We start from the raw sequence: 12,918 nt of genomic DNA, 5'->3' as shown, positions 1-12,918 counted from the left end.
TGTATGCCCTCTATCAGCCAAAAAAATCAGTCCGGCCTCAAACAGAAAACAACCATGGTTCTCCAATGAACTCCGAAAACAAACAAAACCTTAGACAGAAAGAGAACAAATGGCGCAAGGCCCCCTGCCCCAGCACGTTAGTTGCCTACAAATCCGCCCTCCACTTCTACAGGAACTCCACTCTATAATCAAAAAGATTTTTACACTCACAGAATTCACAACCTCGTATTCGACGCTAAGGCCCTATTCTCCTATGTATCTAATCTCACAAAAACCACCAACCTGTCCATCCTGGACAACCAAGCACAATCTAAAGGCCAACGAACTTGCAACCTTCTTCCAAAGCAAAATCTTCAACCTTCTAACACTCCTGCCCCCCAGCTCTACCTCAACTCCTATCTCCATCTCCTCTTCCTCAAACACAAGAGCCTCACTTGAATCATTTGAACCTACATCCGCCCTGGAGATTGAATCCCTAATAAAGAGAATGAAATCCTCTACCCATCCTTACGACCATATCCCAACTAAACTACCATCGGTGCCAGACACCATGCCCAAGCATCTGGCTGATATTATAAATTGCTCGCTATCACAAGGAATCTTCCCTGACGTTCTAAAACGCGCCACTCTCAAACCCCTTCTTAAGAAACCGAACCTAGATCCCAGGGAACCCAACAATTTCCATCCCATCTCCAATCTGCCTTTTTTCGCCAAGATTATGGAAAAACTAGTCAATACCCAATTGTCAGATTATCTTGAAGACCATAAAATACTCCACCCAACTCAATACAGATTCCACAAATCGCTAAGCACCGAAACCCTAATTTCCCTCACAGGCCACCTTATCACGGGCTTGGACACAGGGCACTCCTTCCTACTAGTACTTCTTGATATCTCGGCGGCTTTTGACACGGTGAATCACTCCATTCTCTTAAATAGACTATCCGACATTGGTTTGATTCTTTTCTCAGTAATAGAGGCTATAAAGTCAAAAACAACAAAGAGTCCCCACACATCAATTCTTCACTAGGAATACCTCAGGCCGCTTCCTGTCCCCCACTCTCTTCAATATTTTTAGTTTCCTTAGAAGCCTCTCATGATGACTTTGTCAAATGCCTTCTGAAAATCCAAATACACTACATCAATTGGCTCACCTTTATCCACATGTTTATTAACCCCTTCAAAAAAAGAGGCAGATTTGTTAGGCAAGACTTCCCTTGGGTAAATCCATGCTGTGTTCCATGGTATCTGAAATAGCATTTTTTTGAACTAAATGTTATGATTCTCCAGTTTTTTCTGTCCTTTATTTCCTGGCTACTCTAGCCCCCAAGTTCATTCTCCCTGTTATTTGTACCTGCGCTTCGGCCTTCCTGTTATATGGTTATGTTCAGTTAATCCCTAAGTTTGATGTAAACCGGCCTGATATGAAGCTTGTCATGAAGTTCGGTATAGAAAAATGTTAAATAAATAAATAAATAAATATCTACCTCCTTCCCCTCTGCCAGCTGCTAACAAACCTAGAACTAAAACACTATCTTTACGCCGATGATGTACAAATTCTGATCCCTATAACTGAATCCCTCACGAAAACACTTAAGTTCTGGGACAACTGCCTCAAAGATATCAAACTCCTCCTCAATAGCCTAAACCTTGTGCTGAACTCTGCTAAGACGGAATTCCTCCTTATATCTCCTGACTACAGCGATATCTTGCAGCTGACCCACCCTAACACCCTAGTCACTCAAGCAAGAGATCTTAGAGTAATAATTGACAACCATCTGAATTTAAAGAAGTTCAAACAACCAAGGACTGCTTCTACAAACTACAGGTGCTAAAAAGGCTTAAACATCTTCTGCACTTTCATGACTTCAGAACTGTTCTCCAGGCCATTATATTCTCTAAGTTAGACTACTGCAACTCTATTCTGCTAGGTCTCCCCGCCTTTTCCACCATCTTCAGATGCTTCAAAACGCAGCCGCTAGAATCCTAACAAATACCAACAGAAGAGATCACATCACGCCCATCCTCAAAATTTTACACTGGCTACCTATAACCTTTAGAATCCTAAACAAGTCCCTCACCATCATTCACAACCAGATCTCCATCAACCTTCAATTCCCACTCAGCCTCCACACCTCAAAACCTATCCTTACAAAGGATCTCTGCATGCCCCTCCAATCAAATCCACCCTTCAATTCAACCACTGGAAAATGGGCCTGCTCGACAGCAGGGCCAGCCATCTGGAATGCTATTCCCCCTGATCTCTGACAAGAACCCTACCGGTTGACTTTCAGAAAACTCAAGACCTGGCTGTTTCAACAAGCCTTCCCTTAACTCAGGCCCATCACAGCTATCTCAGCTATAATCTTACACCAATGCCTTCTATTCAATGCACTCCATTACTGACACTGTAAATGATTTGTTAGTTACCTTCTGCTCCTGGCTTCTCTTCTCCCTAGTTCCAGTACCCTTGTTTTAACATAACTTTTGCCTTTTCCTCTGTTAATGTTATAAGCCCCTGTTCACTGTAAACTAATATGATCTGTATCATGAATGTCAGTATAAAAAAGTATTAAATAAATGATAGAGCAAAAGGGCCATAAGTTGAGAGCAATGGCAGCAGGTAGCAATTGCCAGCAGGCACCACCACCACAGGGGGGGGGGGCTGTGAAAGGAAACTTAACCAAAACACCAAGAACCCTGACTGGTGACACTACAGGAAGGCACAGAGAGAAAGCCAAAGAAAAACTGCAAAAAAAAAAGGGGGGGGGGCGCGGGACGGACTTGAGCAAGTTTTCCACGAGGCAAAAAAAAAAACCCCAGTCAAAGCAAGCTCACACAGCGAGGAAAAGAGACTGGAGAATCACACATGGATACATGGTATAAAGGGCACGTTCAGTATGCCTAGTCAAAATTCTAGAAACCTTTTCTGTTGTCACCATTGTGAGGACTATGATCCTGCTTGTCCTCAGAGAATATCATAATGCCTCTGTATCACTCTATGGTGTGATCTCAACTTGAGTATTGTGTACTGTTCTAGTCAGCACATCTCAAAAATGATATAGCAGAATTAAGAGACAAGAGATAGGACTCTTCAGCTTGGAAGAGATAGCCGAGGGGGGGGCTTATAAAATAAAGGGTAAACTTTAAGGAGTTTATTCTTTCAAAAAGGGCACACACAATGAAGTTACTAGGTAATAAATTTAATTTATTACAATCTCAGAATCCTTACAAAAAACCTTGGCTCACTGGAACAATTGTTTGCAACAGATCAATCATCTTCTCTCCAGCCTTTGCCTCATTCTTAACAACAAAACTGAGATCCTAATCATCAATCAAGACATCAACATCAAACTTCTAAACCCAGCTGACCTACTCAACTCATCCACTCCCATATTAAATCACTCACCACATGTTCGAGATCTAGGTATCATGCTAGACAATCAGCTCAATTTTAAAAAATTCATAAGCACAACCACCAAAGACTGTTTTTATAAGTTACAAGTCTTAAAAAAATTGAAGCCTCTTCTTTATTTCAACGATTTTCGGATGGTCCTACAAGCCATTATTCTATCAAAAGTCGACTATTGCAATTCGCTTCTCTTTGGCCTTCCATATTCATCCATCAAACCCCTCCAAATGCTACAGAACTCTGCAGCCAGAATCCTTACCAATACGAATAAAAGAGATCACATCACCCCCATTCTCAAGCTCCTCCACTGGCTGCCTATAAAGCAAAGGATCCTATATAAAGTACTCACCGTAATTCATAAATCCATTCACAATATCTCTCCTCTTCAATTATGTAACCAACTACGCCCTCACTCCTCCTCTAGACCCATCAGAGGAGCATATAAAGGCACACTATGTACCTTCAACAAAATCCTCGCATCATAAACATGCCATATCTACAGCAGGCCCCATTCAATGGAATGCGCTCCCACCAGACATTCGGCTTGAGTTCTGCCACTCTTCATTCAAAACAAAACTTAAAACCTGGCTCTTTAGCCAAGCTTTTCCAGGACCATGATCATCATTTTTTCCCCTCCAACCAGCAAGAACATATCTTCTTCACAAACCCCCATTTTCCATACCACTACCTACTTCGGTATCTAATCTCTTGCTGCAGGACACTTGAGACTTTCTCACTTATACGTTATAATTTTTATGCTCAATAAGACCTGTCAACTTAATTGTTTAAGTCTTTTTTTTTTTTCTCCTTTATCTTTTGGTCATCAATGTTACAACGTTATTGTTAAATTTTGAACTTATGTACACTGTTCCAAGTTTCATAACCTTGTTCTATGTAATGCCTTTTGGCAATTTTCATGTTCTGTTTCAATGTAAACCGATGTGATCTTTATTTCATATAGGAACACCGGTATATAAAAATCTAAAAATAAAAAAAATTAAAAAAATATTTTCTGTCAATGCATAACCAAGTTCTGGAATTTGTTGCCAAAGGATGAGGTAGAAGCTATTAGGGTTTGAACAATGTCCACCCAGAGGGTGCCTTGGTGGAAAAATTCCACCAAGGCAAAGGATGGATCCAAACTGTGATGTCTTCCTCTGGTGGAGGGCAAAACCCAGGCATCTGGACTGATCTGGTATATACAGGGGAACTGATGTCACCTTAGGAGCTCAAGCAGTGCTCCAACATCTTACCTTCTTTTTACCACTAGCAAGGCAGATCCATCCATTGAGACAGAATAGCAGCAGGCAGATATGGCAGGGCTGTATGTCCATGCCATTAGCAAGTCAGCTTTATCATCTGCTGGTAGAGGTATACCACTTGTGAATGTATTTCCTCTTCACTCACTTCAGCTAAACATACTTCCATTCTGTGGCACTAAAATTGAAATTATGGATCAGTGGTGCTGAAAGGGATGATATGAACAAGCGGAGTAAAAAGATACGTCTACATTTATAGTAGAGAGCAAGCTACCTCATGTCTCAGATTAATAAGTACAGTTGTAAGGTAGTCCTATGCCCCTAGTCAAGCATACACAACACTTTCATGCCAGCCAAATTGTCAGTTTTCAGTTATCTACAACAAGATGGAGATATTTCCATTTGTCTCGATATTCAGTGTAGACATCTTTGCTTGTGGTAGTCAAAGACAAGAGTTGTTTATTTCTATATTAAACCCTACTTGACAGTGTTGCTGAAATCATATCCATTTTCTTCTAACGCTAGCTAGGCTTTTATTCTGTGGGGTTAGTGTCAGGGTCTCATTGGCCATGGAAATAGGAACTCCCTTACAATCAAGTCAATGCAAAAAAAAAAAAATCCCCAGCATCTTTTAACTAAAAATACACGGAAATACCACACAAGACCACGGCATATGTTAGGTTAAAACAGAATTCAAGAAGCATAAAACAAGTAGAGGATCCAAAATACAATGGCCCTGGCTAATTTTTAAATCTGGAAGTTACAAGTATTTTTAAATAAAAAAAATTAAAGCCTTAAAGCAGATGTACATTAGGTTTGTTGCCATTACTCCACTTAAATGAACAGAAGTTAGCAAATAGTCCAAAAATAAAAATCAGGTTTATGAAACTAGATAACTGCAAAGTATATTTACATGTGCAGTGTATCTACTGTATACACAAACTGGTTTATATGCAGATTGCAGTCAATATAATTATCAGGTTTGTATGGGTTTTTTTTACATTTAGTGAAAATCATCCTGAATTTACCTCATTATAATCTATAGTTAGCTTATAAATGTAAAGCTGACCTTGCACTATGCAGAACTGTGCAAATCTCCCTGTAAGAATCCTAGCTTTTCACTTTAAAACTACACCCATCATAATACCCACTCTGCCCTTATGGATCACATTAACAACTTTTCTCCTCAAGGTTATACCCCAGTGAATATATAATATTCACACAAATGTTTCCCCAACCATTTTCATCACCTTGTATTGTAAGAGGTTGGGGAGAATGAGGTGAACCAGATTTATAGTTTTGGTGTGATATTTTCTTTATTGCAGAGAACTTAAGCTTAAGTCACATATCACTGGTTCCCAACCTAATTAACACTATACATAGAACCCTAACAACCATATTTGAACTACATTTATTTCAAAAGTCTGAATTGCCATAAAGCATGCCTCTCCATGAAACATTTGAGCAAGAAACCATCTGTCACTTTCATTTTAACCTTCCAATTCAAGCACAACTGCCTCCCCATAATTCTTTTGAGCCAAGCCTGAAGGATGATAAAAGGGGTACAGAACAAATGGTAATATCTGAAGTAGTTTGAATACTTTACATGGATCCACTTGCTTCATACTAGAAATGTCAGAAGTTTGGATCAGCAGCTTTAATGCAGACAAGCCAGCCATTTGTACAATTAGTAAGCCAGGGAATATGAAATACAAATGGTCTCCAACAAGGCTCAAATATCACAACTTATGTAGTACAGAGGCTTGATTTTCATTACAAAGGATGGAAGGCAGAGCCAAAAATGAGGTGGGGTCTATGGTATTGCAACAGAAGAAAGGGTAGACAAGACAGACCTTAAGGTCATATTTGGTTTATATTTGTTAATTTAAAAAAAAAACTTGTTTACATTCTCTATCACATCAGAAATAAGTGATCAGTTTAGACAGCTAGACAGCCTACATTAACTTAACACCCTGCACACTGTTTACAATACAGTTTACTTGAAAATTCCACTCAAATTGTTTTATGTAAAAAAATTAAGGTTAGTTAAGTTACCCTGCATTTTGTAGAACTGTATTGGCTTTGCATTTACTATTTAAAAACAAGAAATAAATGTTTTAAGGTACAGACTGTCTGATAGCAAGATAAAATAAAAATTAATCCAATGTTGCATTTAATGCAAGATAAAAAACTAATACCATTTTGCATTAAAAGGATTTTTAGCCAATATCAAAACCAACACACCATTTTTGCAATAACTTTTTAATGGTCTCAAATAAAAATTGTGACAGATTTGGTCAAGATGTTTTCATTTAAAAATTACTGATTTAAAAGACTAATAACTTAAAACTGCCACGAAACAAATGGTCCACAAACATTCCTTTCCTTCGGATGCTTTTACGATGCATTGTAATCATTAACCAGTCTTTTACTATTAAACTTAAATGGCCAATTGAGACAAATAGTTCAGAGACCCTTCTTCCACCATTGGTGGAGACAGAGGTGGTCGGCGATGCACACATTCATTTGGCTTTCTGGGCCTTCTGAGCAGACTTGGTAACCTTGCCAACTCCTCCAGCCTTCTTATCAACTGCCTTGATGACACCAACAGCAACAGTCTGTCTCATGTCACGGACAGCGAAACGACCTACAAGGAGGTAAGTCAAAGAATAAAGGAACTTGAGACCAAGTTTTTTTCAATGACCTGGTTATACCTTTATATCTACATTACATATTTGTGATGTTATCTATTAAAAACACCAATTTATTTAAAAACAAGACAAAAAAAATTTGGGAATGTTAACTTACCAAGAGGAGGGTAATCTGAGAAGCTCTCCACACACATGGGCTTGCCTGGGACCATATCAACGATGGCAGCATCACCAGATTTCAAGAACTTGGGATTGTCTTCTAGTTTCTTACCAGAACGACGGTCAATCTTTTCTTTCAGCTCAGCAAATTTGCAAGCAATGTGAGCAGTGTGACAATCCAGCACAGGGGCATAACCAGCACCAATCTGGCCAGGATGATTCAGGATGATAACCTTTTGAGTAAAATTTAAAAAAAAAAATTGTCTTAATATGCATGAACTGCAAACTAAAATACATACATTTTGGAAAAATGAACAGCAAGGAAGCTCAGCCTCCTGCCTCCAACTTGCACTTTTCCCCCCACTCACTTACCTTTAGGTTTTTGACAGATTAGATGAGGATCTCACCTCCCTAAACTTCCAGCATTTCTACCACTGTTAACCATTTTCCCCTATACAATCTAAGACCCATTTCTCTACAGTAGCTGTTCATTTGTCTAACTTGCTATTAAGTGTCCAAGTTCTCTTTTCTAGGTCAACTTGCTAGCCTGAGTCGACCAGATTGCCCTCCCCCCCCTTCCAGATGGGTTGCTCATTACATCCCTCAGAAAGACGTTTAAAATAGGTTAAGCAATAACAGGTCTTAAAATGCAGGTTTCAGATGTGAAGGAGAATTCTAAATCAAAAATGTTAAATTGTTTTAAAAATCATGAGAACCAAGACGAAGTCTTGGATGTAAATTGAAGTCATTCTGATTTGTTATGAACAAGGACCACCATTTCAATGTAGTTTAGTTTAATATGAAATCTTAAGATATTAAAAAAAAAAATCAGCCAAAAATATCATGTTACCTGTGCTGTGAAGCCAGCTGCCTCCTGGGGTGGATCATTTTTGCTGTCACCAGCAACATTGCCACGACGGACATCTTTGACAGACACGTTTTTAACATTAAAGCCAACATTATCACCGGGAAGGGCCTCACTTAGAGCTTCATGGTGCATCTCAACAGACTTTACTTCAGTTGTGACATTGACCGGGGCAAAAGTTACCACCATGCCTGGTTTCAGAACACCAGTTTCCACACGACCAACTGGAACTGTTCCAATACCTGGAAGAAAATGTTTCTCTCTACTTAGTTGAACATTCAGGATAATTGAACATGAGCTGGCTAAAGCTGCACATTGGACCAATTTACACATCTGTAACTATCAAGTCTGCAATATCACTACCATAATTTTACTTACAAGCATAAAGTGTGGACTATTATAACCTCATTGATTGTTCTGCTTGATCCTATAGGTAACCTTAGTGGAATGTAGATTAGCCACACTGTAATTACTTACCACCAATCTTGTAGACATCCTGAAGAGGCAGCCGCAAAGGCTTATCAGTGGGGCGACTTGGTGGCAGAATGGAATCCAGAGCTTCAAGCAGGGTGGTACCACTGGCACTACCTTCCTTACGGGTGACTTTCCATCCTTTAAACCAAGCCATCTGTTCAAAAGAAAACAAGTTAGTCACAAAGCCTCACTACTCCTTTGACATAACCATAGAAAGTATTTGTTACTTCCTGTCACCAAAATAAAGACTAAATAGGAACAGAAAATTTTGACTAGAACATGAATTAAGATGTTTGCTCATTATTAACCAACACTACCTTATTGAGAAGGAAAAAAAGCTATTTTATCCCCAGCTCTAGCACTGCCCCCCTTTCCCTTGAGGATGGCCAGCTTAGTAGTGAAGTGCGAAATGTTCCAATTTTGACAGAATCAGGTATCTACCACTATTCAGTTCAACAAATGATTCTGTATGGCTAGCTTTTACAACATCCTTATTCTCCCCTCCCCTGGGCAGCTGCAAATGAAGGCTCATGGCACCAGGGATCCCAGCCCCATTTCCAGATGATTGGTCAGCCAAGAGGAAAATAAATTTAAAAAAAAAACAAAACAGTAGGAAAGTTATACTTACATTGGAACTAGGCTCAAGCATATTGTCACCGTTCCACCCAGAAATTGGTACAAAAGCAACAGTATCTGGGTTGTAGCCAATCTTCTTGATGTAAGAGCTAACTTCCTTGACAATTTCCTCATGTCTCTTCTGGCTATAAGGTGGTTCAGTGGAATCCATCTTGTTAACACCAACAATGAGCTGCTTTACTCCCAAAGTGTAGGCTAGTAAGGCATGCTCACGAGTCTGTCCATTCTTGGAAATACCAGCTTCAAATTCACCAACACCAGCAGCAACTATCAGGACTGCACAGTCAGCCTAAAAATTTACAGGGAACAAGTATTTCAGTAAAACATTTTCCCATAAAAATTAGGAACCTAAGACACTGTCATACTGGGTCAGATCAAGGGTTCATCAAGACTAGCATCCTGCTTGCAACAGTGTTCAATCCAGGTTACAAGTACCTTGCAAGTTTCCTGGATCACCCCTGGAGCCCTTTTTAAATACTGGGGTTACAATGGCCACCCAACCCCACTGAACTCTGCGAATATTAGATCAAAATTGGATGTTTATGGTAACATTGACAAATACCTGTATCTCCCACCCCAAAATACCAAAAACATACAAACCTGAGATGTGCCTGTAATCATATTCTTGATGAAATCTCTGTGACCAGGGGCATCAATGATAGTGACATAGTATTTGTTAGTTTCAAACTTCCACAGGGAGATGTCAATGGTGATACCACGCTCTCGTTCAGCTTTCAGTTTATCCAACACCCAGGCATATTTGAAGGAACCCTTTCCCATCTAATACAAAGGGAAAATATGAAGCATATGTAAAAAAAAAAAAATAATGCATGTCACAAGGAACACTAAGAAAAGCAAACCTCTGAACAGCAGTACACAAGACTATTCCCCTGTCTCAGGAAACCAATACTGTTATATTTTTGGCTCAAGTAAAGCTGGCATAAATGGTGACAGATTCCACTCATCACCCTTTCAGTTATTTGGCATGCTAGGTGCTTCAGTTTGTAAATGCCCTTTAATCATGTACTACTACATCTCAAATTTAAGAAATGGACATTAAGAATCTCTTACTGGGCTAAGTCCACATGTGATTATGACATAATGGCCAGAAGTCAAATAAACTGTAAATACTTTTCATAGCAACATAAATTGTGACCATTTGTCCAAACTAAAGTTAAAAACTATGTCTGTACATGAATTTAAATAACTATATGGGGTGGAATGGGATCAATTCCTATATTATGCCCAAAACAGTACATCTTCAAAACTGATAAATATCCACAGAAATGCATCAGAACTTGCTACTTCCAGCTCAAAATTGGTTGAGGTTGTCTCTTGTTAAATCCCAAACTTGCTATATATAACGTTGTCAAACTAGCTTTCTAATGGTCTGAGCAAATACTGATGTTAACAGGAATTCACCACTAATTCAATTCTCAAGAAATGTAGGTAATAGTGGTAGAAACCCCACCCCCACCGCGGGTAGTGGAGAGCAGACCCACCTCAGCAGCTTCCTTCTCGAACTTCTCGATGGTTCTCTTGTCGATGCCGCCACATTTGTAGATAAGATGGCCAGTAGTGGTGGACTTTCCGGAGTCTACGTGTCCGATGACAACGATATTAATGTGAGTCTTCTCTTTCCCCATTTTTGATAGTTAAATGTTTCCCGATTGACACCTTAAAAACGAAAGTTAACGTGCCTTATTAAAACCATTACCCTTCCAAAATAATAAAACATTAAAATAAAATGAAGTCAAGTGGGCCGGGCCTCTTCAAAACTGAACACATGGCTTCACCCAGTACAAAATAAGGAAAATCGGCGTTAAAACTCAGCCCTGCAGCTCCGTTACAAAAAGAGACTGGAGAAAGGAGTTTGCGAGGAAATGGCGAACGTGTCGGCGCGGGCGGGGGCGCCGCCGCCGCCACCTCCCTTTGTGTTCGCAGTCTGACTCAGCCGCCGTCCTCCATTTTGTGGAAGCCTTTCGCCAGCCGAGACAAGACGCCATGTTTTTTCCTCCCATTAAAACAAGCGAACCCTAGGAGTCAGCTTTTACAAAAAAAAAAAAAAGGTTACACTAAAAATCTCAGAACTAAAAGTATTACACACGTAAGCCATCTCTTTAGAAATGCGCCTGGATTAGGAGCGCCAGGCTAAGAAACAGAGCCCCAGAGCCGCCATTTCGCAGCCGGGCCCGTCACGTGAGGCCACCGCCACTTCTACTGTTCTCCCCCCCCCCCCCCCCCCCAATGAAACGCAAAAAACCCAGCCCGAGAAGATACGCGTTACAAACAGCGACTCCTACATGAAGGTTCAGGCTTCCCATCACCGGTCTGGAGATATCAACTAAACCTTTCTTCACACACCCGGGGAAGGGTATGGCGCCAACCCACCCTCTCCCGTTACCACAGGACCAGAGAGTTATGCCGCTACCCAACCCCTCCGGGGTTCCCCCCCTACACGCCAAACACTGCGACCAGGGCGGGAAGAAAAGACTTCACTACCACCCAATTACGAACAGTTACCACTCCGCCAAACCGGAAAATATGAACCCGGTGCGCTACCACTCTCCTCCAATAACGCAGGGCAAAGGCCCATCCCAGGTCCGAGGCCCCGTCTCAGTAGATACTTGGGCCCGGATGGCCGCGGGAAGCACAGATATCCTTCGGATTCCAATTCGGCCTGGGCCGGTTTGCCATGGCTAAATTGGGGAGTCCCAACCAGCCCCAGCACAGACTGGGGCCACATTAAGATACAAGAAACACAGAAAAATTTTAGGGGGGAAAAAAAAAATCCAACATTACCAAAGCGTCCACGAGACCCGATTGCGCCACAAATCCACCACCCCAGCCCACCATCTCCTGCGAACCATCCGGCTCTCTCTTACCTGTGAACTGGCGACAAACCCGGTACGAAAAAGAGCGAGAACGAGCGGCGCGCGCTTTATATAGTCAACCGCCGGGCGGGGCTGCCAGAACTGACGTCATTACTAGCCAGCATTCCAACCCCTCTTCGCAAAGCGGTGGGCGGAGGCCCTGAAACTAAAGGAGAAATCACTACCAGCTTAAAGTTTTAAAAGCGCTATTGGAGAACAAGTAAAACCAGACTGGGTTATTTATAATATAACTTTCAATATAAATTATCCACTCAGTTTCGTTCTGGCAATACTCAGGGTCAATAGCTTCACCAGCAGTCATACACCTTCTAATGTTTACGAGGGGCCTTGTGGCCTCTAGGGCTAGGAATTGCTCTGCGGCCTACTTAACGACTAGAATTATTTAGCCATACTGAAAATAGTTTGGGCCCTTTGAAACTGCCATGAAAGTGTAATGTACACATCTTCTCTCTTCTTTCGCGTAGTCTAGTAATTGATAAGTTCTGTCTTCTAAATCTATCCTCAGCGCCTTAGGACGACTAACACGGACCCGACTTTCATACAAAAGCGCAACTTCTGCGCGCGATAG

The 12,918-nt window shown here is 40.9% G+C and overlaps 1 protein-coding gene across 1 annotated transcript; it reads right to left on the bottom strand.

Annotated features, from left to right (window-relative positions):
• Positions 1-6,306: 6,306 nt before the first annotated feature.
• On the bottom strand, positions 6,307-12,495 carry EEF1A1 (eukaryotic translation elongation factor 1 alpha 1). The gene is made up of 8 exons (XM_029595622.1): positions 12,342-12,495; positions 10,959-11,133; positions 10,057-10,236; positions 9,449-9,745; positions 8,824-8,974; positions 8,332-8,588; positions 7,480-7,714; positions 6,307-7,318 (listed from the first exon to the last, which is right to left on the bottom strand). The coding sequence occupies exons 2-8, from the start codon at positions 11,100-11,102 to the stop codon at positions 7,194-7,196; spliced, it is 1,389 nt and encodes a 462-aa protein (XP_029451482.1). The 5' UTR covers positions 11,103-11,133; positions 12,342-12,495; the 3' UTR covers positions 6,307-7,193.
• Between the last annotated feature and the right edge of the window lie 423 nt (positions 12,496-12,918).

The sequence above is a fragment of the Rhinatrema bivittatum genome, chromosome 3 (assembly GCF_901001135.1).
Source record: "Rhinatrema bivittatum chromosome 3, aRhiBiv1.1, whole genome shotgun sequence".
Lineage (NCBI taxonomy): Eukaryota > Metazoa > Chordata > Amphibia > Gymnophiona > Rhinatrematidae > Rhinatrema > Rhinatrema bivittatum.
This window is presented reverse-complemented; position numbering and strand designations above follow the sequence as displayed.